General features: G+C 34.2%; 5 protein-coding genes and 1 non-coding gene across 6 annotated transcripts; 3 read left to right on the top strand and 3 right to left on the bottom strand.

The window, feature by feature from the left end:
• Positions 1 to 149: 149 nt before the first annotated feature.
• On the top strand, positions 150 to 3,891 carry LOC105960948 (cystathionine gamma-synthase 1, chloroplastic). Its single transcript, XM_012985165.2, has 11 exons — positions 150 to 649; positions 960 to 1,063; positions 1,455 to 1,528; positions 1,639 to 1,807; positions 2,188 to 2,247; positions 2,347 to 2,550; positions 2,648 to 2,734; positions 2,843 to 2,950; positions 3,095 to 3,190; positions 3,297 to 3,415; positions 3,517 to 3,891. Exons 1-11 carry the CDS (start codon positions 226 to 228, stop codon positions 3,638 to 3,640), a joined length of 1,569 nt encoding a protein of 522 aa, XP_012840619.2. The 5' UTR covers positions 150 to 225; the 3' UTR covers positions 3,641 to 3,891.
• A 2,060-nt stretch (positions 3,892 to 5,951) lies between these two features.
• SPX4 (SPX domain-containing protein 4) lies at positions 5,952 to 8,880 on the top strand. Its single transcript, XM_012985164.2, has 3 exons — positions 5,952 to 6,663; positions 8,018 to 8,183; positions 8,269 to 8,880. The coding sequence occupies exons 1-3, from the start codon at positions 6,415 to 6,417 to the stop codon at positions 8,736 to 8,738; spliced, it is 885 nt and encodes a 294-aa protein (XP_012840618.2). The 5' UTR covers positions 5,952 to 6,414; the 3' UTR covers positions 8,739 to 8,880.
• A 40-nt stretch (positions 8,881 to 8,920) lies between these two features.
• LOC105960946 (phosphate transporter PHO1 homolog 8) lies at positions 8,921 to 13,372 on the bottom strand. Its single transcript, XM_012985163.2, has 12 exons — positions 12,469 to 13,372; positions 12,258 to 12,374; positions 11,467 to 11,734; positions 11,342 to 11,390; positions 11,180 to 11,251; positions 10,955 to 11,084; positions 10,492 to 10,871; positions 10,242 to 10,346; positions 9,952 to 10,146; positions 9,582 to 9,860; positions 9,349 to 9,488; positions 8,921 to 9,242 (listed from the first exon to the last, which is right to left on the bottom strand). Exons 1-12 carry the CDS (start codon positions 13,055 to 13,057, stop codon positions 9,149 to 9,151), a joined length of 2,418 nt encoding a protein of 805 aa, XP_012840617.2. The 5' UTR covers positions 13,058 to 13,372; the 3' UTR covers positions 8,921 to 9,148.
• Positions 13,373 to 15,051: 1,679 nt separating this feature from the next.
• TRNAA-UGC (transfer RNA alanine (anticodon UGC)) lies at positions 15,052 to 15,124 on the bottom strand. Its single transcript has one exon. It is a non-coding gene; the product is annotated as a tRNA-Ala (tRNA).
• Positions 15,125 to 15,482: 358 nt separating this feature from the next.
• Positions 15,483 to 18,291, bottom strand: VTI13 (vesicle transport V-snare 13). Its single transcript, XM_012985161.2, has 6 exons — positions 18,136 to 18,291; positions 17,869 to 17,968; positions 16,937 to 16,995; positions 16,671 to 16,859; positions 15,922 to 16,092; positions 15,483 to 15,815 (listed from the first exon to the last, which is right to left on the bottom strand). Exons 2-6 carry the CDS (start codon positions 17,960 to 17,962, stop codon positions 15,663 to 15,665), a joined length of 666 nt encoding a protein of 221 aa, XP_012840615.1. The 5' UTR covers positions 17,963 to 17,968; positions 18,136 to 18,291; the 3' UTR covers positions 15,483 to 15,662.
• A 3,965-nt stretch (positions 18,292 to 22,256) lies between these two features.
• LOC148767158 (uncharacterized) lies at positions 22,257 to 23,548 on the top strand. The gene has a single exon (XM_088825306.1). It carries the CDS (start codon positions 22,312 to 22,314, stop codon positions 23,458 to 23,460), a length of 1,149 nt encoding a protein of 382 aa, XP_088681432.1. The 5' UTR covers positions 22,257 to 22,311; the 3' UTR covers positions 23,461 to 23,548.
• Positions 23,549 to 23,584: the final 36 nt, after the last annotated feature.

Genomic DNA, 23,584 nt, shown 5'->3' with positions numbered 1-23,584 from the left:
CACAAAATTGGGCCTTTGGGATTTATTTATTTGAAATATCTTTATAAACTTCTATTTAATTAATTTTCATTATTATTTATTTTTTATTTTTTAAAGACAATCGAAAAGTTAATTATTTCATAAATTAAATATGATTTTGTTATGTATATAAATTTATTAAATTTTAAATTTTGCAACGGTTCAATAAAACAACACTTGAATTTCTAAAAACCTTCACTAACCCTAATGGCCGTCTCTAGCTGCGCAAGGGCATTCTCGTCATTCGAGTGTCGCTCCGATCCCGATTTCTCCCGGCCGGAGATCCCCTCCGCCGGATGCGGATTCTCCGTCAAGGCTAAATCGCCCAGTCCTCGAGGCTCGGTGGCGGCGCGCGGATTGTCTTCGCTCATTCTCAAGTTCCCCCCTAATTTCGTCCGTCAGCTGAGCAACAAGGCTCGGAGAAACTGCAGCAACATCGGTGTTGCTCAGGTGGTGGCGGCGTCGTGGTCGGAGAATCAATCCACGCCGGCTGCTAAGGTGGCCGTCGACGCGGCGGTTGAGGCGGCTGAGGAGATTATTTGTAATGCCGATAATGTACAGCTTAACGGTTCCCCTTATTCCAATTACGCTTCCTTTTTGAGCTCCGATGGCAGCATTGCAATTCATGCTGGTAAGTCATTAATTAATTAAAATAATTTGATTTTGATGTTGTTTTTTTTTCATGATTTTATGAAAAGAGGATATATTACTGATTACTAGTTACTAATTTTCTATGATAATGCTGAATCCTCTTTTCGAGTTGATCGTGCTCTCCGATGTTTCGATTTTGGAAAAGATATGATTTGTAATTTTTATTTTAATTTTACAAATTTCTGATGATTGCTGATTTTGTCATACGTCTTACATTTGTTCTGCATTAGCCTTGCGCTCAATACTGGGCTTTTTCCGTTGTCTATAACTACGGGAATTCATTTTTCCAGGTGAAAGATTGGGTCGTGGCATTGCTACTGATGCAATAACTACCCCTGTAGTTAATACATCGGCTTATTTCTTCAAGAAAACTGCTGATCTCATTGATTTCAAGGTATTGTCAATCATTTCATAGGCATCAAGATTGAGCATTGTACTAATCCCTATTACACCACCTACTTATCAAGAGGGAATCGTCAAAATTCATAGAAATCCATATTGGAAGCCCAACCATTGACAAGAAAGTAAAAGGACTTAATTTATATGAGCTAGAGCACAAATTCTCTAATTATACAAAGTACGACCACTTTGCTAAGCATGCAAGACCCATTTTCTATTCGCCTTTTTTTGTAACAATTGGAGATTATTTAGCCTTAATCCTAACTTCGACCCAGTAGCATGATGCACAACTCCCTTTTTTTCCCCTAAAAATGTACAAACATGCACTTGTTTATCACAGTTGAGATGTACGTGATGAAAATAGAATCTCTTTATTTCTTTTGCAGGAAAAAAGACTTGCAAGTTTCGAATACGGGCGCTATGGAAACTACACTACTATTGTGGCAGAGGAGAAGATAAGGTCAGTTGATTCTTGCATTCTTTTTCCCATCTTCTAGTATACATCTTGGTATGAATTACGGGTAGCTAACACGAGAAACCACCTTTTGTCTCTTGCAAAAATTGTACTAGTGCGCTGGAAGGGGCAGAATCGACAATTTTGATGGCATCTGGAATGTGTGCAAGCACTGTCATGTTAATGGCACTGATCCCTGCTGGAGGACATCTAATTACTACCACTGACTGCTATAGAAAGACTCGGATATTTATCGAGACATTTCTTCCCAAAATGGGAATCACTGTATGAGCTTTCAAACCCACAAACTTGATCTTTTTTTCTTTTTTTGTCGCTATTGAGAACATTGAAAAAGTTTCACTACTCGAAAAACGAATTTTGGAACAAATACATAATTTAAGTTGAACAAAAGGGAAAAGGGAAGTAATACATTTAGATGAAGTGGAAAGATTTGTAGATACGTTTTCGGGTTTATTCATTCTTTTTTAGCACACAATCCCCCAAACATGGATACTAATTGCTAAAAAAATTAAATAATCGGGGGGTTTTTGCCAATAAAATAGCATGCGGTACTTTTAGCAATTCGGTATAACACAGGGGTACTAGTTGCAATAAACTTATGTTTTCTATGTATGATTAATTTTACATGATTAAAAAAATTGCAGGCAACTGTCATTGATCCTGCTGATATCGTAGGTCTTGAGTCAGCATTGGAGAAGAATAACGTAAGTATTGAATAAGAATGTCTATATATGTATAAATTCTCGTTTAATTTTCTTGTTAGTTCTAATTTGACTAAGCATATTTATTTTTTTCCCAAATAGGTGACACTTTTCTTCACGGAGTCTCCGACCAACCCTTTTCTGAGATGTGTTGACATCGAGCTTGTATCTAAGCTCTGCCATGACAAAGGAGCCTTGGTTTGCATAGACGGCACATTTGCAACTCCTCTCAACCAGAAGTCCCTCAAACTTGGTGCTGATATTGTACTACATTCTGCAACTAAATTCATCGCTGGTCACAATGATGTATGTTGACTCTTATATATATATATATATACCATTATAATTAGTTTTTTCGGTATTACATACTAAGTCTTACTGAACAAGGGAATTTTCTCGACAGGTTCTTGCAGGATCTATCAGTGGCTCTGAGAAGTTGATTTCAACTGTTCGTGTATTGCATAATATTATTGGTGGTGCTCTAAATCCCGTAAGTTAATTCCAGATTAAAATTCTTTGGCTTAATTGGGTTGTCTTATCTCTTCGCATAGTTTTATTATTTATTAAGTATGGTTTATTTTGTCGTTTCTTTTGTCAGAATGCTGCATATCTGATAATCAGGGGCATGAAGACACTGCATCTTCGTATACAGCAGCAAAACTCAACAGCACAGAGGATGGCCGAGATTTTAGAGGCACATCCCAAGGTACTTTATAGCATATAAAACCATTTATACATACAAAAAGCTTACGTAAACTTTCATTAATCAATTTCCTTTTTTTTTTTTTCCGCACGCTATTTTTTTTCTGCTTTATTTTGTGTAAAGTAACGTGCGAAACCATGAATGCAGATTACGCGTGTATATTATCCAGGCTTGGTTAGTCATCCAGAACATAACCTTGCTAAGAGGCAAATGAGTGGTTTTGGTGGTGTTGTAAGTTTTGAGGTCAGTATTAATTAATAAAAATAGAGCAAGCGTTTTTTTTTTCAAAAAATAAAATAAAAACAGATGTTTTCTTCCGTAAGTTGACCATAAGGGTAAATTTGATTAGGTTGATGGAGACTTATTGACCACTTCAAAATTCATTGATGCTCTAAGAATTCCGTATATAGCACCCTCGTTTGGAGGCTGCGAAAGCATTGTCGATCAACCGGCTATAATGTCTTATTGGTTCGTCTTTTTCTTTTTTGTCTTTTCGCTTTATTATAATAACTCAAGACTTTTCGATTCTTGATTTACGTCCCCACATAACACATGATGTGTTTGAACAGGGATCTTTCACAGAAAGAGAGGGCTAAGTATGGAATAATGGACAACTTGGTTCGATTCAGCTTTGGAGTTGAAGACTTTGAGGATTTGAAAACGGACATTCTTCAGGCTCTCGAGAAGATATAGCTCGTTTGCTGCTCAAGAGGTCGTGATATTTAATCGGTTAAAGATGGAGCTAATGATGGATTTAAGTATGGTTTAAACTAGTCACACTAACTCAATATTCAACAATATTTGAAGGATTGTGAATTTTGATTAGCTTTTAGTTTTATTTCGACCTAAATTTCGTTGACTACGATGGGCTTGTTCTATTTAGGGATGATGCGTTTGCCGAATACCAATAAGCAAGATACTAACTAAAGATCCTTTCTTGCCCAGTTTGAGTGCATTCGTTGAAATTCAACATTTGTTTAGTTATGTTAATAAGCAAAAATATAGTTAAAAAAATGAAAAAAAAAAATTTATGACGAGATGTATCCCACAACAAATACACAATTTACACTGACAATAATTTGCAAAAACATTATGTATTTCATATAATTTTACTGTGAAATTTGGTTAATTAGACAACTTAGAAGTTCACTTGCATAATTTAGTTACACAGCTTAGTTACATTGATAAGCAACAACTTAAATACTTAAATTTCGGGTGCCTAAATCACCACCAACAAACAATTGTTCATTTTTTTCCCTTTTTAATCCGGGTTGGCTCTAATGCCATTTGTAACGCTCCTGACTTTCCAACCGGTCCTTTAGCCAATCTACTGGTCCATTGGGCATCGCGGCAACAACGGGCCTATTACGAGCCCACCCTAAAAATCCATGAAATGTATTCGTGTCCAGTGGCAGTCCAGTGGCAGTAGGAACTTTCTGATAAGCTCACACGGAATCTCACATTTCTTTCGATGTGGAATGGAAGTGTTATTGTATGTGTGTATGCAGGTGTGTGATTTGGTGCGGCAGAGCTTCGACGATGACAACGAAAGTCAGGGGCGAGTCCACCCTTGGGCAAGGGTGAACTCAACCCCCTAAATGTATAATTTTTACCCTATATTATACCTATATATCTAGTTAGCCCACCAAATTTTTATTAATTAGCCCCACCCAAATTTAAATTAATACAAGAAAACACCTATTTTTATTAATTAGTCCACCCAAAATTCAAATTAATTCAAAAAAAGATCCAATTTTGATAATTAGCCCACCCAAAATTCAAATTGATGCAAAAAAAAGCTCTGATTTTTTTTACTTTTCCTTTTTTTCATTTCCTATTTTCTGATTTCGTAAAAAAAAAATTCGGGGGCGCTGCCCCCGTACTCCCAAAAATTTAAACCTACCCTCAACAAATTCCTGGACTCGCCATTGACGACAGTGGAACAAATTTGATGTAGTGCAATGAAACTAATTAATTTACCGGGGTGCAATTACTATATCTTCTTCAAATTATCTCGTAAATTATTAATAGGGTAAATAGCACTTAACCCCCTCGTGGTTTGGACATTTTGCACATGACCCCCTTATGGTATGAATTTAGGCACATAACCCCCTTGTAGTTTTGACATTTTGCACATGACCCCCTTATGGTATGAAATTAGGCAGATAACCCCCTTGTGGTTTTGAAATTTTGCACATGATCCCCTTATGGTATGAAATCGGTGTCACATTCCTCAACAAACCTGCAAATGCATTCGTTTACAAAAATTAGCATTTCAAATTTGTCCTCATCGCATCTTTACATATATCGGAACTCTTACTCGTGGTATATAACTTTGGTGACCTTTTTTACTAACATAAGAATATTGGCCTTGAGTTAAGATCAAAACCAATAATAAAATCAATCCATATTACATCTTTAATTGCTTAATCAATTAATTCATTATCATGAAATTGTAGATTTGTTGCAGCCTAACTCTAATAGGCCAAGTGCATATTATCTATCAGGATCCCATTCATTATATGTATTCCACCAAAAAAAAATTAGACAGAAAAGGAAAAAACTTGAATTTAAATTCTGATTGATTATTATCATAAAAAGCAACTTGTGATCTTGACAATATAATGAAGAACTTTCACAAGCTTAGAGTCAAAAGTACAAAAGAAAAAAACCGACGACGGCCGGCGTAGAAAAGGAGGAATTTCAGAGTAAGACCTAAAATAGCTTTAGCCCTCCTGCAATCTAAAAGATTACTAGAATGTGCATGATTCGATATGATACCTCAATAGTCAGACTATCACTATTTTACTAGAAGTACAACCATCTCGGACCCTAGACAACCCCTTGAGGGGAGACAATTTTTTTCAAGTACATGGGGGAAAATCGATGCAATTGAGAGTAGAGAGGGTAAAGTAATACCAAATCAAAGTACAAGGGTGAAAAGTGAAATTTACCCATTTTATTAATATGAATATGCGGGCAAGGAGTAATAAATAAATAATCTATTCTACTTCTATTATTTACATATTCCTTCTTATCCTAATTACATTCAACTACATTATTTATAATTTCTATACTTTTGTTGCCTTTTTTATTTTATTTTTGCCATTTCGTGCCACTTTCATTAGAAAAGGCATCTTAGACTGGGAATATTCCAACAGTTGTTGTGTCATGTGTGTGTGTATATTTAATCTATATATATACACACAATATATATATATATATACAGCCTGCAAATGTATTAATTAACGACGAACGTCTCTTGCTATCTGTCAGAAGTTAAGATTCCGTAGCAAATTCTCCACTAGTTTCTTCATCCCTGTCAAATTGCCCTTTCTTCTTCACAAATTATATTCGATTATTCCATTTCTATCAATTTCTCTCGAATCGCGGCTGATCGAAATCGAACCCTACTGCAGCAATCAATTTTGATTTTGCAGATAATTACAGACGAACAAAAAAAATTAATGAAATTCGGGAAGGAATTCAGGATACATTTGGAAGAAACCCTACCGGAATGGAGGGACAAGTATTTGTCGTACAAGCCCCTGAAGAAGCTCCTGAAGAATATTCCGGCCACCGCCGCTGATAATCCGCCGCCGGACGGACCTTTGCCGGAGATTCAGGAGTGGTTTGTGGGGATACTCAACGTTGAGCTCGACAAGTTCAACGATTTCTACGTCGATAAGGAGGAAGACTTCATCATCCGATTCCAGGTTTTTTTCCCCTCTTTTTTTTTTTTTTTTTCATGATTTTACGGATCGGATCAATTGATTTAGGATTTGAAGGATTTTGATTCGTTGATTTTGTTGATATTTTTTAGCTTATTTATAAATTAATTTCGAATTCAATTTGGGGATGTAATTGAAATCCAAGTAGGAAATTTGAGCATAGTATGACAAAAGAACTCAAGTTCATATTTCAAAAAAATTCATACAGAGAATGGAGTTTTGCCTGTATGTGTGTGTGTGTGTGTGTGTGTATTTACAAATGTGTGTGTGTGTGTGTGTGTATTTACAAATGTGTGTGTGTGTGTGTGTGTATTTACAAATGTGTGTGTGTGTGTGTGTGTGTGTGTGTGTGTGTGTGTGTGTGTGTGTGTGTGTGTGTGTGTGTGTGTGTGTGTGTGTGTGTGTTGAGTTTGACAAGATTTAAGAATTTACTGTACTGGAAAAGGGTACCATTGAGATTTCTTCTCCTTATAAACGTAGAAACCGTCGAACTTGTCCATTTCAAGAAATTGCACCTGCAAAACAAAAACATTATTCAAAGTACGAAAGGCGATATAGGAAATGTGGCAAGTTGTTTCGTAATCTTTGATGGTTTGTGAAATTTCGGAAAACAGATGAAAGCTATGTGATAGATAAGCTAAAAATGGAGATGGTAAACACGAGACGAGAGACTGAGGAAAGTTTAATACTAAAACATGTAAGTGGAGATCAATCTTTATGGAGTTGTATGGATGGTTCAAAAGTATCTCTTAAGGTATATTCTGTTTTCCATGGGGATTTATTTATTTGACCTGACTTCAATTTGCTAACTGGTACAGAGGCTAATATTAATTAATGGGATAAATTTGAAATCATGCGAATATCGATGTTGAAGCAAACGGCTACATACATTTTGCTGACTGGTTTCATTGGGGTTGTTGTTTAGGTTTCGAATTTCCCGAATGCAATTGTATTTTATCTTGCAAGTGAGAATGTATGGGGGCAAAATAGAACTTTGACGTAGGAATTTTACTTACATCTCGTCGGTTACGAAGTGTATGTTAAGTACTTGTCTAATTTGCCCAAGAAAAATAGCGATAAGCTTCTTCTACTATTGAAGCAAATGAGTCATTGAGCTAAAGGGTTGGTTTCGAATACTTGATTCATTAGTCGTTTATCACCCGTTGCTCGTTTTTAACTAATAAAATTACGATATGTTTCATCCGGAACGAGCGCAGATTTCAATTTATATTTTTCCCCACTAGTTGGGGTAATAATTCATATTTTATTGATCCCATTTAATTTCGTAATAACATCAAGTGTGGCCTTTCACCATTGCCGGCTGTTGTTTTATTCTCAGGACTTGAAAGAAAGAATCGAACGACTGAAGGTGAGAGGAAGTACCGATGGAGTATTTACCTCCGAGACCGAATTTAGCCAAGAAATGATGGAAATACGAAAAGGGTTTGTTTCCATACACGGTGAAATGGTCCTTCTCAAAAACTACAGCTCCCTCAACTTTGCAGGTAAACAAAAGTTAAACCCGTAATTTCTGTTTTCTCGTGTATCTGTGTATTTACTGAAATCGTCTTCTTGAAATTCTTAAATTAGGTCTAATCAAGATTCTGAAGAAATACGATAAAAGAACCGGGGAATTACTGAGCCTACCGTTTACCCAGCTTGCCTTTCATCAGCCCTTTTTCACAATCGAACCTCTCACTAGATTAGTTCGCGAGTGTGAAGCAAATCTCGAAGTTCTTTTTCCATTGGAAGCCGAAGTGGTTGAATCTTTCACTGTTCAAAATGTACAAACGGAGCAGACAGGGGCTGATAAATCGTCGATGCCCCTTGGGGAAGAAACGATGGATATTTACAGGAGTACCCTTGCTGCAATTAAAGCTATACAAGGTCTTAAGAAGGCGAGCTCTACTTATAATCCTATGTCGTTGTCTTATCTGTTTGGGAACCAGGATAACGACAGTACAGGGGCACTTACGGAAGAGAATTCGCCCTCGGAATCTTTTTTGAACTTGCATAAAGGTGAGGATGCAAATGAAGACGTTCGCTCCCCCCCTAAATAAAGTAGCGTGTTTTTTTCTCGAATATTTAAAAAATAAGTTGTAAGAATATGGTGTGTAATAAAATATGCCTACATACAGAATGTAATGTAGTGAAATTTTGGATTTCATATTTTGGATTGAATTAAAATTATGGTATTTGCAATTTTCTGCCTTGTTAACTTCACACACACACAATCTAATTGTGAATAATAGAATGAATTTTTTTTTTATTCTTTTTTATAAGTAAAATAAAATCAGAGCCAAAGTCTGCCAATTTTACAAACCATTGGCCTGTAACAAATAACAAGAAATCCAAACAATGCAAAAGAAGGAAGAATAATATATATCGATCTCTTGCAAAGAGATTTCTATCGAAAATCTCTCTCTCTCTCTATATATATATATATATACACACACACACACACACTCTGTCACATCGTCTTTTCGTCTTCGTAGTAAAACGGCAACGCTACAGGATTGAACGCTCGATAGTTTCCAACGTTGTTGAAGTGCTCGTTCTCCAACCTAACCAGACGTTAAAACTGCTGTCACTACCGTAATAAACAAGCAAATCCGATAGCCATTTCACCGATTTTTTTTATTTTTTTTTATATTAACCAAATTAATATACCTGAAAAAATTCCAAATCCCACGTCGAAGAATCTCCAAACAGGCCACAACAGTAACCATAGCTCTCCTGTGCAGAAACGGCAATTCGTTGAAATCAAGAACCAACTGCATCCAAACAAGCCTTAATAATATGTTCACCACCTGCAATTTTCCAAGTTAGAAACATTCACCGTAAAATCAAGAATTCCGAATTCCCGCCTTTTTCTTTTTTAAAATGGTTCGAAAAATACTCACTATGGCAACAAAATACACAGACTTGTATGGTATTAGAAGCTTATTTCTCAAAAATTTGTTCTTGGATTTCTTTTGGAAAAGACCCCAATCCATAACAATATCCCAATACGTATTGTAAATCGTCGTAATTCCGGAAGTCGAAGCAGCCATGACTCTCCAAAACGTTTGTCTCCTAAGTTCGAACATCGTCCTCATCACAAGTGCAATCACCGTCGAGAAATATTTCAGCCCGTTTAGCCCTTGCATCGCATTTCTCTCCTCGACTAGTCTTCGAATGCACTAAAAACAAATGATTCAATTGTTTTTAACTACATAAGATGAAATTAAAATTCGAAGATCGAAAATTTCAAAATCTTTTTTTACTAATTACCTGAAGAAAACGCAACCAAAACGGAATAATGGCGACGATTATATAAAAATGTTGGTAGGTTTCATTTTCAAGGCACTTATTCGATCTTCTTTTGAAATCTCCCCATCCGTAGTAACATATGTAAAACTGCAAACTTCTTATCGCTTGGATTTGGCTCGTTAATTGATCCGCCAAAAAGAAATCGACAAATGCAACCTACGATCGAAAAAATACACCCATAGTTGAAATATATATAAACACACACACACACACACACACACACACACACACACACACACATGCATGCATACCTTGTACAGAGGAGCACAAATACAACGCCATGCAGATCGAATGAGAAAGAAACGGCTCGAACGGTATATAATATTCAAAGGGCAGAATGTAATAACAAGCACAACCTAGAAAAATGAAAGTAAGTATTTATCAATAAATATTAAGAGAAATATTTGTAAGAAAATTACATAATTATTTGTATATATATATATATATATATATATATATATATATATATATATATATATATGTATGTATATATATACTTACGGCAACTAGAATGAGTGGGACCAGCTCCGCTATTGTCCGAAAACTTTGCGTTTCGGGGTCCATATCCATGTCGAGGGTAGACAGTACAGCAGAGAATGTAAGAACAGATATTCCGGAAGCAAGAAGAAGGATTTCTCGAAATCCCAATTCCGTCCCTTGTTTGAATCCGAATATAAAAGGGTAATTCACACGAAATCGCCTCCAAAAATACGTGTTTGCGCCGTACATAACCATGTGTAAGAAAATGTATGCGAAAAAACTATATAGTGGGAATATATTGTCCATATATTGGCCTCTTCCTTCGTGATCTAAAAGCTCTCGTGCGTGTAACGAGACGCTTATACCCCCGATTAGTGCTATAGAGCAACCGGCGAATAAACCTGCATTTTTTTTAAATAGTTGAATTTAATTTATATCTTTTTTTTTTTGTGTGTCTGATTTCTTGTTTTTAAAAGATAATTACCGGTAGAAAACGAGGTTAAGTGCTTCTCCTTTTTATCGATCGGTCTCAAGAATTTCATTCCTTTTCTTCGATTTCCGTTTGTGAAGTGCTTAATGAATGAGGCTTCTAATCTCTTTATGAGACTATTAACCTGAGAAAACCGATCGAAGAGTCGAAACTTAATTATTATGTGAAAAAAAAACGATATTTTTTTCATCTAATATTGATATGTTTAACGGACAAAACCTCGTCGGAGTTGCCAAGAAAAGATTGATCAACCATCGCTAAGTAAGATGTCGAAGCATTTCTTGAAGTGGTCTGCAAGTAATTAATTAAGTGAAGCATTTTACACCAAAAATTAAATAAATATTAACCGAAAAAACGATGTCTTGGTGAAGTATTTTATACCTTGTCGTATTTCTTCATAATCTTTGTGAAAGCAAGCGTATTCATTAAACTGTACACATTATACATATTACTCTTTATCGAAAAATTGCAGGGGAAACATTTATATACGGTTTTCTAAATTTTACCAGTAGCTTTTGAGAAGTCGAAGTTTGTGGTGAAATTCCACGAAGGCCCGTTTAAGTTTTTCCTCTGCTTTTCGAAGCTCGTCTTTACTAAACGACAGACTCGGTTTTGAAGAACTCATAATCACGGTTCTTAAAGTCGAAACGGGAGTATCTGGTTCGACATTGATCTTTACATGATCCAAATCTTTTTTCGGAGATTGCTTAAAAGTACTTTTACCCTCCTCATTGCTTATTTCAACTTCTTGAATTACATCCAAACTAAATCCACCTTCATATATAAAAAACAGAACCCACAAAAAAAAAAAAAAAAAAAAAAATCAAATGAATTAGTGGGATCAAGTTCATATGTACTTCAAAATTGCACGACGCCCCTCCATAAATTTCTAATTTTCGCACTTTACCCCCTCAAATTTAAAAAAAGTGAATGTCCGTCCCCCTTTGAAATATTATTCTTGTTGCACATTACACCCGATGGCAGAATTCTGATGGGTTATTCATCGGAATTAAAGTTTTCTAGTTGCACGTTGCCCCTTCAAATGTAGTTATATTGCGCGTTGCTCCTTTAAAATATTATTTTTCTGCACACTGCCCCTTTAAAATGTTCAAACTTTTGCAGAATGCCCACCAAAAATTAGCTTTCGGAGCAAAAGTGCAACCAAATCAACATTTCGAAGGGGGGGTTTATCCATTTTTTTCAATTCTTTTATAGGGAAAGTGCGAAAACGGAAAATCTATAGGGGGCGCAGTGCATTTTGTCCTACCATTTATGAGAAAAAATCAAGAAAATTTACCTTCATTCGTTTCGTTCAAGAATTCACGAAAACTTTTAGTCCCATTCTTGTTCATCTGAGGTTTCATATGTTCATTGCTCATCTCAACTTCTTCAATTACATCCATACTTACTCTTCCTTCACATCAAAAATAAAAAACAAAAACACTAAATAAATATATATACACAAAAAAATTAAACTAAAATTTTAAAAAATCAAGAAAACGAATTACCTTGATTCTTGGAATTGAATGAAGAAAAAGGAGATGAATTATTAATATTACTAACACCTATTTCTTGATCAAATTGATCCTCCACAAAATTATTATCATCATCAACCACTTTAATCCTCAAAGCAACAAGTGTGTCCATTTGTTTGTTCAACTCCTTAGCTTCTTCTCTAACTTGCTCAACTTTCGTCTCGTAAAACCTCAAAACCTTATTGAACTCCTCGTCGAGTTTCTTGAAAAACACGAGCTCGAATTCGGAACCTTCTTCGAACGATCTCAAGAACATCGTCTGGTAATAAATCACAGAGCCCTCCTTCTGCACCGGCCCGACTAAGATGACCTCATGATCGTTGCTGCTCTTCCTCGGCGAGCTTCCGGGCCGGCCCGTTAGCCCGCTGAAGACCCGGTGCATTATCTTCCTCTTGCGGAAACTTTTACGCGTCGAAAACGACGGTGCATGGTTGTTGTTGTTGTTGTTATGGTGACGGAATGTGAAGATGTCTTTTAGAAGCTTCTTGAGATGCTTGTAGTCCATGTATGCTTCTTGCCATTCTTGCACCATTTCTGCAGCTAATTCTCTCCCAAACTTCATTTTTTTTGTTGCTAATATTTTTTTTGTTGCTAAATTTTTGTTTTTTGTTGCTAATCCAACATTTATAGTTTAGTGTTTGTTCATTTGAGGAAGGAAGAAGAAAAGTAAGCAAACACTTCTGGCAGTGAGTTTGCAATCTACTCGGGTTTGAATCAAAGATGGCTGCTGAAACAAACATTATTGGATGTAATAGTTTTTGAGGTAGTGACAGATTTATTTAATTTTTTTTTTTTTTTGGTATTTATTTGGTGATAAGGTGGGGTAATTGACAGTGTTCATCCAGCAAATTTGCACAGTACATATAGATAGATACATAAAAGTGAGGCTTGGAAATGTCAATCAATCCCATATAAGATCTGAGATCTTGAGACCTCGTTTCTTTGGTTGGCGAGATTAGTCATAATTAACTAAATAATGTGATTTTATTTGATGTTTGGTATTTCCAATAACTTGTCGGGTTAATCCGTAAATAATATGTTATCATGTTTTATCTTAGATTTTAGGCATATTTTTTATTGGATCTTCCAATATTCAATAATAATGCAGTTGAGTCTTATTAGATTATTTAATTTTATGTTGGCTGATCTTATTTTGACAACCAAACGAGGTCTAAATGCATACATCATGCATAAGTAGGAGCAATTAATTTTATTTGAAGGATTTTTCTAGATGCTACAACTTTCTACTTTTCACACAAAAAACATTAGATTGTGTGTAAAACTCAATAGTGTAAGGTTGTCAATGATAACATAATATTTGTAGGCATAATATTTATAGGTCAACCCATAAAATTATTGGAAATACCAAAACATTGAACAAGATCTAATTATTTAGTTGAATAACGACTAATCTTGTCGATCAAACGAGACCTTAATCGGGAAATTAAGTTTCAAACATTTGATATAAAGGTGATTAATTTGGTGGTGTCAAACCTAATCTTGATTAGCAAACATAATCGGAATATTCTCACAATTATCAAGTGGACGCATTCCAAGACAGAATTTAAATGGTCCACATATATTGGCGGTATTAATGGGGACGACAGCTTCGTCAGAAGCTATTTTATTTTTTTGGCTACTTTTCTTATTTTTTTTATTTTTTTTTATTATTATTTTTTTGTTTTGTTTTTATTTTAATAAAAGGGATCTTTTATATATATTTCATTTATGGCAGTTGTTAGAACACCAACCACTAACACAACATATCTTTCATTTTCCTTTTTTTCCTTTGAGAAAGATCCTAACTTTAAGACATCTTTTTAATTTTTATTTTTTTGAAAGCAATTTAGTTGCTATAGACATTTTAATATAAAATTAATTTGCGTTTATTTTATCATTAATTTTCTACGTGACTGCATTTATCCTCTGTAATTTTCTACCCGAAACACCTACCTAAAAAACTATAAATTTCATATTCGATATTGAGTATAACTAAATTTTTACCTCACTTTCAGCCGAATTATCATCCAAAGATGATAAACTCATGTTCTTGGTGATTAATGGTGTGATATTCTCCTAAAATATTTTTGATGGAGACTTATAAAAAAATTGGAAATAAATAAAACAAGATATAACAAGTTTTGAATTTTTAATTATCACCAAACTCTTGTGTGATATTATCACCACCCTTTATTTAGATAAAGGTTATATAGTGAATAAAGTGAGTATGATGGATTGTTATAAAGTTGAATGGACAAATTCCTTCCTGATCAAATTGATACCAACCTTTTTTCAATTTTGAAACAAGTTTTGTCAATTCAATACCTCAAATTCAAAATTTAAGTATCTATAAAAAGGAATAAAAATTGATTTTAATTTTTACACCTTTCAATTCTTTCTATTAAAAAATGTTGAAACAAGTTTTGGCAATTCAATAGCTCAAATTCAAAATTTTAATTATCTAAAAAAAGGAAAAAAAAAAAAAAATTGATTTTAATTTTTACACATTTCAATTGTTTCTATTAAAAAATGTTAATTCATGTAAAGTAGAAAAGATGGAGATGCGGGGGATCGAACCCCGTGCCTCTCGCATGCAAAGCGAGCGCTCTACCATTTGAGCTACATCCCCAGAATGCGAAGTAATAGTTATCTTAATTTATTATATAAATTAAAAAATCATTTAAATGGATCAAATTCGTAATACCTATTTGATAATGCTGAAAAACAGGTAATATAAAAGTTCAAATAAACTTTCTGTAAAATAAAAAAGCTTAGCATATCTATGTCTAATAAAAACAAATACGAGAAACCAAAATATAAGTTAACAGTCATGCTTTAATAATGAGAAGATTTATGTTCATATTCACTGTGCCGTAAAAATTGATTTGTATATCACCCCATTTAAATTATTGAATATCATAATTTTCTTTACTACTATTAAGCTACAAAAGCTTGCTCATTGTTTTATATATTTAAGAAAAAAACTATTTCTTTTAATGGAGCTCTCATTTAAAAATAGAATCACAAGATGTTCAAATTTACAAATATTCGAAAAGAATAACAAACGAAACGAGCAAGTTTCGACTCTCACAACACTTTGAATAAACAAGATCAGAAAAAAAAAAAAACCCAAGAATCTCACACAAACACACACACTTGGTCTTAACTCACTTGATGAATTTAAAATACAAGACCACGAAAATAGCAATAATCAGCACTGTGATTATAGCACCGATTACCCACTTGTTTCGATCCATCCTTCTCGATATGTTAGTTATAATCTTCCTGCTCTTCCCTATGTTCTCGTCCACTCCATGCATCTAAAGCACGACAAACGAATGTTCAAGCAAAGCTATATTTATATACATAATATTATATTTTAAATTTTGTTTTAGAGAAGAATTGAATATAATGTTTTATTACTACCGTGTTATTAGAGTGTAAGAGAGACTGTCGTTGTTGGTGTAAATCTTGGAGAAGTGAGACGCCAAGCTCTTCTGTCTCAAGCATGACCTTTCTGCTATCCCTGATTCTGTTACTCGAGGTGTTCAATCTTTCGGTTGACATTTTAAGTCTGTCCTTTTGATTAGCTGATACCTGTGGCAATCACCGTAATTTTTCAGCAAATCGCAGATTATCAAATATTAGGGGTGGGAATTGGAACGGAATTTCCGATTCCGATCTGAAATTTTGGAACAATATTTTGTATTCCCAATTTCAAAATTCAGATTTCTGATTTTTTTCGACTTTTTTTGGACTGGAAAATTGGAAAATTGGAAAATATATGACATTGTGATGACAGATCCAATTTAATTTCCAAAACAATTCTGATTTTTTTTTCCCGGAAAATTACACGTATATTATAAAAATTATTAGGTATTTTACATTGTAGGTTGCTAAAAATTGGAACTTTCCAAATCATGCCGATTCGAATCCGAAAATTTCCAATTTTGGGACATGTTTTTTCAGTCCAATGTCCGAAATTCTGATTTCCGATTTTTTTGGAACGGAATTGGAATCGGGTTTTCACTTATGGGAAAAAATGGATTTTTTTCCGAAAGTGCAAATTCTGACCCGATGAATCCAATTTCCACCCGTAGATAAAATCCTAAAAGAGATATACGTACTGCTGCCAGTGTATTAAAAGAAAAGAAAAGAAGAAAAGAAAAACGTACAGCGAGTGAATCAGCCATTCCAGACTCAAGCAAATCATCTCGGGCAGCCTGGTTCAAATTGGTCGTTTCAACTCGCTTTATTTCACTCTTCAAATTGTTGAGGTCAGATTTGTATTCTCTCAGCTTGGCAAGAAGAACTGCCCTAACATTTGGCTGCAAACCACGGGCTTCAATATCCATCTTCCGTATCTGCAAAATAACCGGCCAATCAGAGTGGAAAGATATATATAGAAACTATAGTTTTGGAGGGAAGGGCTTGTACAAACCAAAGCTTCCGCCTGATCCAACCCATTTTTTATATCCGAAAGCTTCTGCTTCTTTTGCTCTGCGAAGAAAAAATATATTTTGATGTCTCAATTCTCGTGCAGTCAATTTCACCAGTAACGAAAATGAATATACCATGAAAAATGCCCAAAATGGCAAAGATTAACAACGAATCAAATAAGCAATCATCTCTCCGAGAGAGAGAGAGAGAGAGATGTTGAAATATTAATGCACTTTCTAGAATATCCACATGCATGTACAATGTATGATAGGATAATGAATAGGCAAATACATGAACTGTTAGATACATGTATATCTAGGATTCATGATGAATATATTTAATATGATGCATGTACTACATATGCCTAGACTAGTATAAATAGGTCATGAGTTTTTACTTGTAATTTAACATATATTAATAAGAGTAAAATATGAAGTAGGAGATACGTACTCCTCGATTATTTCCTAGTTAATCTTGTTCGCATACTTCCGCAATATATCCAACAAGAGAGAGAGAGAGAGAGAGAGAGAGAGAGAGAGAGAGAGAGAGAGAGAGAGAGAGAGAGAGAGAGAGAGAGAGAGAGAGAGAGAGAGAGAGAGAGAGAGAGAGTTGGCTATATCCCTCGAAAGGATAAGGATTTGAATCGATACCCTCAAAAAATCAAAGTCAAGTGCTAAAACAATACATGTAATCGCACAATTAATATCCAGCTGCAGTTATAATAAGCAAAAAGTTCCTCTAGAATTTATAAGCCACAAAAATCAACACAACAAATTCCGAAAAGATCGACGTTCGAACAATTAGCATAATAAACCCCTCATTTTGTACACATAATTAACAATTGAGCACGCATTAAATCACCACCATAACATACAAATTAAAAAATAAAATAAAGGATCGATAAAATTGGAATTAGGGCATGAAAAAACAAACCCCCATCAAGTAGATTCGCCGACGATGACTTCTTCGCTAAATTCGCAGAGAGCTCGCAGTATTGCTTCTCGTAACCTTCAAATACTCCGCTCATCGTAACCTATGTGATTGAATTTAGAGGAGAATCAAGATGAATAAATTAACCCTAGATCGAGCTTCTAAATCATCAAATTACTGCACTATATATATATACAAAAAAAATTACGATTATTGATTCGAATCGAAGTACGAGATTAGATATACAACATCAAAGAATAAAAAACAAACCTGGAAAATCTGGTGAAGAAATTCGTGATTCCGATTGGAATAAAGGTAGGATTTTTGGGATGGCGCTGCTTACGGCTTTGGTCAATTATTGAAAGAAATTAGAATTTACTCAACCGACTAATTTGAATTTGATGTAATGATTTGTGAAAAAAGTATTAGTGGCACGCACTATTTATCTATTTTATTTTAAATTTTCTGCGATTTAATATTTTCAAAAATAATTAAAAATAAGAGTGATAAAAAAAAAAAAAAAAATTAATAAGTTCGATAAATTTGGTATTGTGGATTTCAAATATACAACTCCAATTCACTTGAAAATAAGTCTTCCGGAACAATATTTGTCATTCCGAATTCCGATTTTCTTAAAAAAAAAATCGATTTTTTTTTATCAGATTTGGAATACATATGAGATTCCGATTTCCTATTCAATATTAGTTTCCTGAAATTACCCTTCTAATATCAATATTATTATGCATTTTGGATTTTAGGTTAATAAAAAACTGGAAGTTCTCGAATTCCACTATTCTCGATCCGAAAATTTCCAATTTTTGAATGTTTTTTTTTCCATTCCAATTTCCAAAATTCCAGTTTTTTATTTTTCCGATTTTCTTTATTGGAATGATTTTTTTCACTTCTGAAAAACTCGGAATTTCGATCCGATCGGTCGATCTTTGTCCCTATTTTTTTCTACAAAGACTGAACATTTGTTGGGCCAAAGACAAATAATTATAAGTCCAGTCCAAGATATTTGGTGGCCCACATTATAAGTTAGTAAAGGCCCAATTCAAAATTATGGTGGCCCACTTAACAATTCAATTTTATGAGCAAGCCAAGGTTTGAAGTTCTTGCAACTTAAGAGATAATATTAGGAAGAAATGGAATTTGTGCAATTTTAGGACCAATTTAATATCCAAACCAATCATATTTATACCCTAATAAATATAAAGACGCATCTTTTAATTACAAGGTCAGAGTACATATGCTCAAATTACGATGAAATTCTTTATGGTCGAATAATTACAATTACCCCATCAACTATATATATATTGTTTTCGTGTCAAATTTACATACAAAATTAGGAATTTTTTCGTAAGACAATACATAGTTGAGAAGGATAATTGTAATTATCCAAACATGAAGGGTTTTTTTTCGTAAAGCATCATACCTCAGGAGTAGTCATAATCGGCCTTAATTATTAATCCTATTCATGAAGTCATCTTTTTTGATAATGAAGCATTTGGAGGTTTAATTTCTTGTGCACTTAAGCCGCCTTAATCCCATTAGTGTAAGTCATGCTGGAAAGTGTATGTATCATATATTTTTATAGTCAAATTCCTAAGAGTAAATTAATTATCATTTATCACCAATGCATACGTTTGTATGATTGAAGACAATTGATTTAGTCTCAAATCTCCACGTGGTGCAATTACAATACTTCATTGACATCTTCCTTTGATAATATGTAGCACTCCATCTAATTTAGAGCCCGTTTGATTAAATTCAGCAGATAAACTCTAATATTTAATAAGTTGTTTTAAGAGTTGGTAATCAGTTATTTAAGTTTTATTTACTAATTTTTCAAAGTGTTAGGACAATGAATTTATAAACTATTTGTATTCATTGTAAAATCTTAACAAATTTCCTGTAAATCATATTAATTACCAAACACTTATAAGCAATTTTTAACAGCTTGTAAGCTTAGTCGAAACAAAAGTGAATAAACCAGCATAACAAACAGAAGAGGTGTACTTCAGCTACACAATGAAACCCTTTACATGTCTCATCTTTTGTATATACAAATGACCGTACGGCACATTCACACCTTGTCACCCCCACAAAATTACCCATTTGCCCTTCAATAATGTAATTCTATTTATTTTTCAAGATATAATGTTGCCTTAAGTTAACAAGAAAATGATACTTCCCTCCGTTTCTAATTAACTGTCGTCTTTTAGTTTTGCACAAGTATTAAGAATGTCAATAAACGTGTCTTGATTTTAGGAAAATAAATACATCAAAAAGATTAAAATAACCTTAATTATTTATGATGTGATAAAATAAAGTTAATACTTACTCCATCTGTTCCACAATATCTGTCTCTTTCAATAATTTTTTTTGTTTCATATTATCTGTCGCTTTACAATTCCAATGCTGCATTAATTACATATTTTTCAATTATTCCCTTATTTACTCGCAAACACTCTTTCTGCATTAAGTAGTAAACAAGGGTACTTTGGTCTACCTATATCTATTTTGCTAAAATCAAGACATATTTATTGAGATTCTTAAGACTCGTGCCAAGGTGAAAAACGACACATATTTAGGAACGGAGGGAGTAGAGTTCAGTTAATAATGTTAAAATAAAAAAGAAAAATGCATCTAATGGCAGTATTGGAAATCTAAAGTAACAGATAGTATGAATAAAAATATTGTTATTAGGGGGTGCAAATGAGTCGAGTTCGCCATATTTTTCGAGCTCGAGCTCATGCGTGAGACGACTCGTGAGCTCATAAACAATTAAAGATGGGCTAGCCCTCAGAAGACTCGAGCTTTGGTCAATCCAGCTCATCGACTCGTGAGCGGGTTCAGTTCATTTACTCTACTAGTTATTATGGAACAAATGAAGTATAGAAGATGCTACACTCTTGATGAAATATATTAAATGTTATCTAATTGCATACTTTAACATATTACTAATATTAGATGCTCCTAGAAGTCCATTTGTACTTATGCTAGGAAATGATTGGTCCGAATTACGCGTGAAATTTGGGAATGTCACTTTCTACACTTTTTATTGACGTTAAAAAATCTAAGTAAATTAATTAATTGATGTTTGCAATAATTTAATTGTCATTGCCATTGAGAAAATCGCTTTCCTTGACCTTATTCTCAATCACAAACGACAAAATATGGCTTTTCCTTTCATTATTATTATTATTATTATTATTATTATTATTATTATTATTATTATTATTATTATTATTATTATTATTATTATTATTATTATTATTATTATTATTATTATTATTATTATTATTATTATTATTATTATTATTATTATTATTATTATTATTATTATTATTATTATTATTATTATTATTATTATTATTATTATTATTATTATTATTATTATTATTATCTTTTTCCAAATCGATTTATACGATCACCACTGATATAATTACAAAAAAAATCCCTTCTGTTTGAGTAATTACATCCACACTCTTTGATTACGTATTGTCTTACAAAAACCTCTCTCCTTCAATAGATAAATTTGAGGAGGTGGTTGTAATTATCCAAATATGACGGAATTTTTCGTAATTTAATTTCAACCAGGAATTATCGTAAGAGATTTAAAACCCTAGTGACTTCAAAATGATACACGAATTGATGATATCTATGCCTTACACTTAAAACTAATATATATATATATATATATATATATATATATATATATATATATATATATATATATATATATATATACTAAACAAAAACAAGGGAAACTTAAGACAAGTGTTGATGGTTTAAGGAATGTTTTTTTGATTTTATTAATGATAAAAATATTACTAAGAAAATCTATCAAGGAACTGCACAAATCACCTCACATATTTGATTTCACACTAAATAAAAAAAAAAAAAAAAAAAAGCAAATATATATATATATATATACACACACACACTGGCAAAAGAAGAGAAGAAGCAAGAAACTTTCACCATTTGGCCAGGTCAAACATACACACATAGTATACAGCATAAACTTCATAAATTAATACAATCAGAACTAGCGAAATTCTATTAATTTAGCAAAATATTAATTTGTCGAATTAATAATTTAGTATGTTTTTATCAAGTCGGAACCGAAAGAGATTACTATTTAAACTAGTTTATTAATTTATCGAAATTCTACTATATACTACTATATTAATCAAATTATTATTTTTTAACATCTCTCTCACACACACACATAGAGATTTCCATTTGTAACAATCAAAAGAGTCCAAACAAAAAAAAAAAAAAAGAAAAAAAGAAAAAAAAAAAGACCAGTTCAACTCTAAATAATATTCCATTTTGACAAGATCTTCCCATTTTGTGCTAATATAAAACCAACCATCATTCCCCACACCAACAAAAAACACACTCTCATCCAAACCAACAAACAAACAAACAAACTAACATATGGCTAGGAAAAGAAAGTCCGTCGTCGACGAAAACTTAAACAACGATCACGAAAAACTCGCCTCGGACGGAGAAACTGCCGCCGACTGGGCCGAGGCGGCGGCACTCGGAGGAATCCGGCGAGCCCGGAAGCGGTTCGTAGGGGTCCGGCAACGGCCATCGGGGCGGTGGGTGGCGGAGATAAAAGACACCATACAGAAGATACGAGTGTGGCTAGGCACATTCGACACGGCCGAGGAGGCCGCTAGGGCGTACGACGAGGCGGCGTGTTTGCTTCGCGGGGCTAATACGAGAACCAATTTCTGGCCGTGCGATCCGAATTCTTCGTCTTCTAAACCGGCTCTTTCTTCGAAGATCACAAACCTTCTTCTTAGTAGGCTCAAAGCTAGAAACAATGCCTTAGCTCCGGCTTCGGCTTCTGCTTCCGCGATTTCCAATTCGAATTCGACTTCCTCTGCTTCTTCTTCGACTCCGTTTATCGATCAGAATCACGGAATTCGATACGCGGAGGATGTGCCCGATTACTCAGAATCCAACTTCACCGATTTTCTCAATGATACCGATGAAGATTATTACCCCATGATTAGTGATTACGAGTACCACAGTTTCGGCTCGGCATTTACACAAACGGAGGGCGGGCATCTCCAAACGGGCGGTGTCGGCTCTCCTGATTCCGCCCAAGTTTGCGGCGGTGATAGCGCGGGAACGTTGGAAATATCGGAGAATGGAATTGAGGAATTGGAGGTTGTGGATTTTCAGTTTGTGGACGAAATCGGTTCTTCGATCGAGTATTCGCCGTTCGATATAGCTGAGGAGATCTCGATTGAGGAGGAGGCGGCGGCAATGGTGAGCGAGGCGATGAAGAGGATCAACTACGAGAGGAAGTGTTCGGCTTCGCTGTATGCGTTTTATGGGATAACAGAGTACCTGAAACTGAAGACGAAACCGCCGGCGGCGGCGGCGGAAAGTTCCGATCAGCTCACCAGGCTACGAAACGCATGCAAATCGAAGCGAGAAGAGGCGGCGGTGGCGGCGACGAACAACGAATCCGAGAAGGTGGAAAATGAGGGTGAGGATTCGTCGAATCGCAACGGAGAATTGTCTCTCTGGAACTCCATCGATTTGCCGCCGATCTGCTTTGTTAGTTGATTTACCGATCATTTTACGACGATGACGACAATGATGATGTCATTATGATTATTCTTTTAATGTTTTTTTTTAGAATCTATATTTTCATTTTTTTGTATTAATTAAAATAAAATTATATTTGTTG

The sequence above is a fragment of the Erythranthe guttata genome, chromosome 11, assembly GCF_056151865.1.
Source record: "Erythranthe guttata isolate IM_541 chromosome 11, IM_541, whole genome shotgun sequence".
Taxonomy (NCBI): Eukaryota; Viridiplantae; Streptophyta; class Magnoliopsida; order Lamiales; family Phrymaceae; genus Erythranthe; species Erythranthe guttata.
This window is presented reverse-complemented; position numbering and strand designations above follow the sequence as displayed.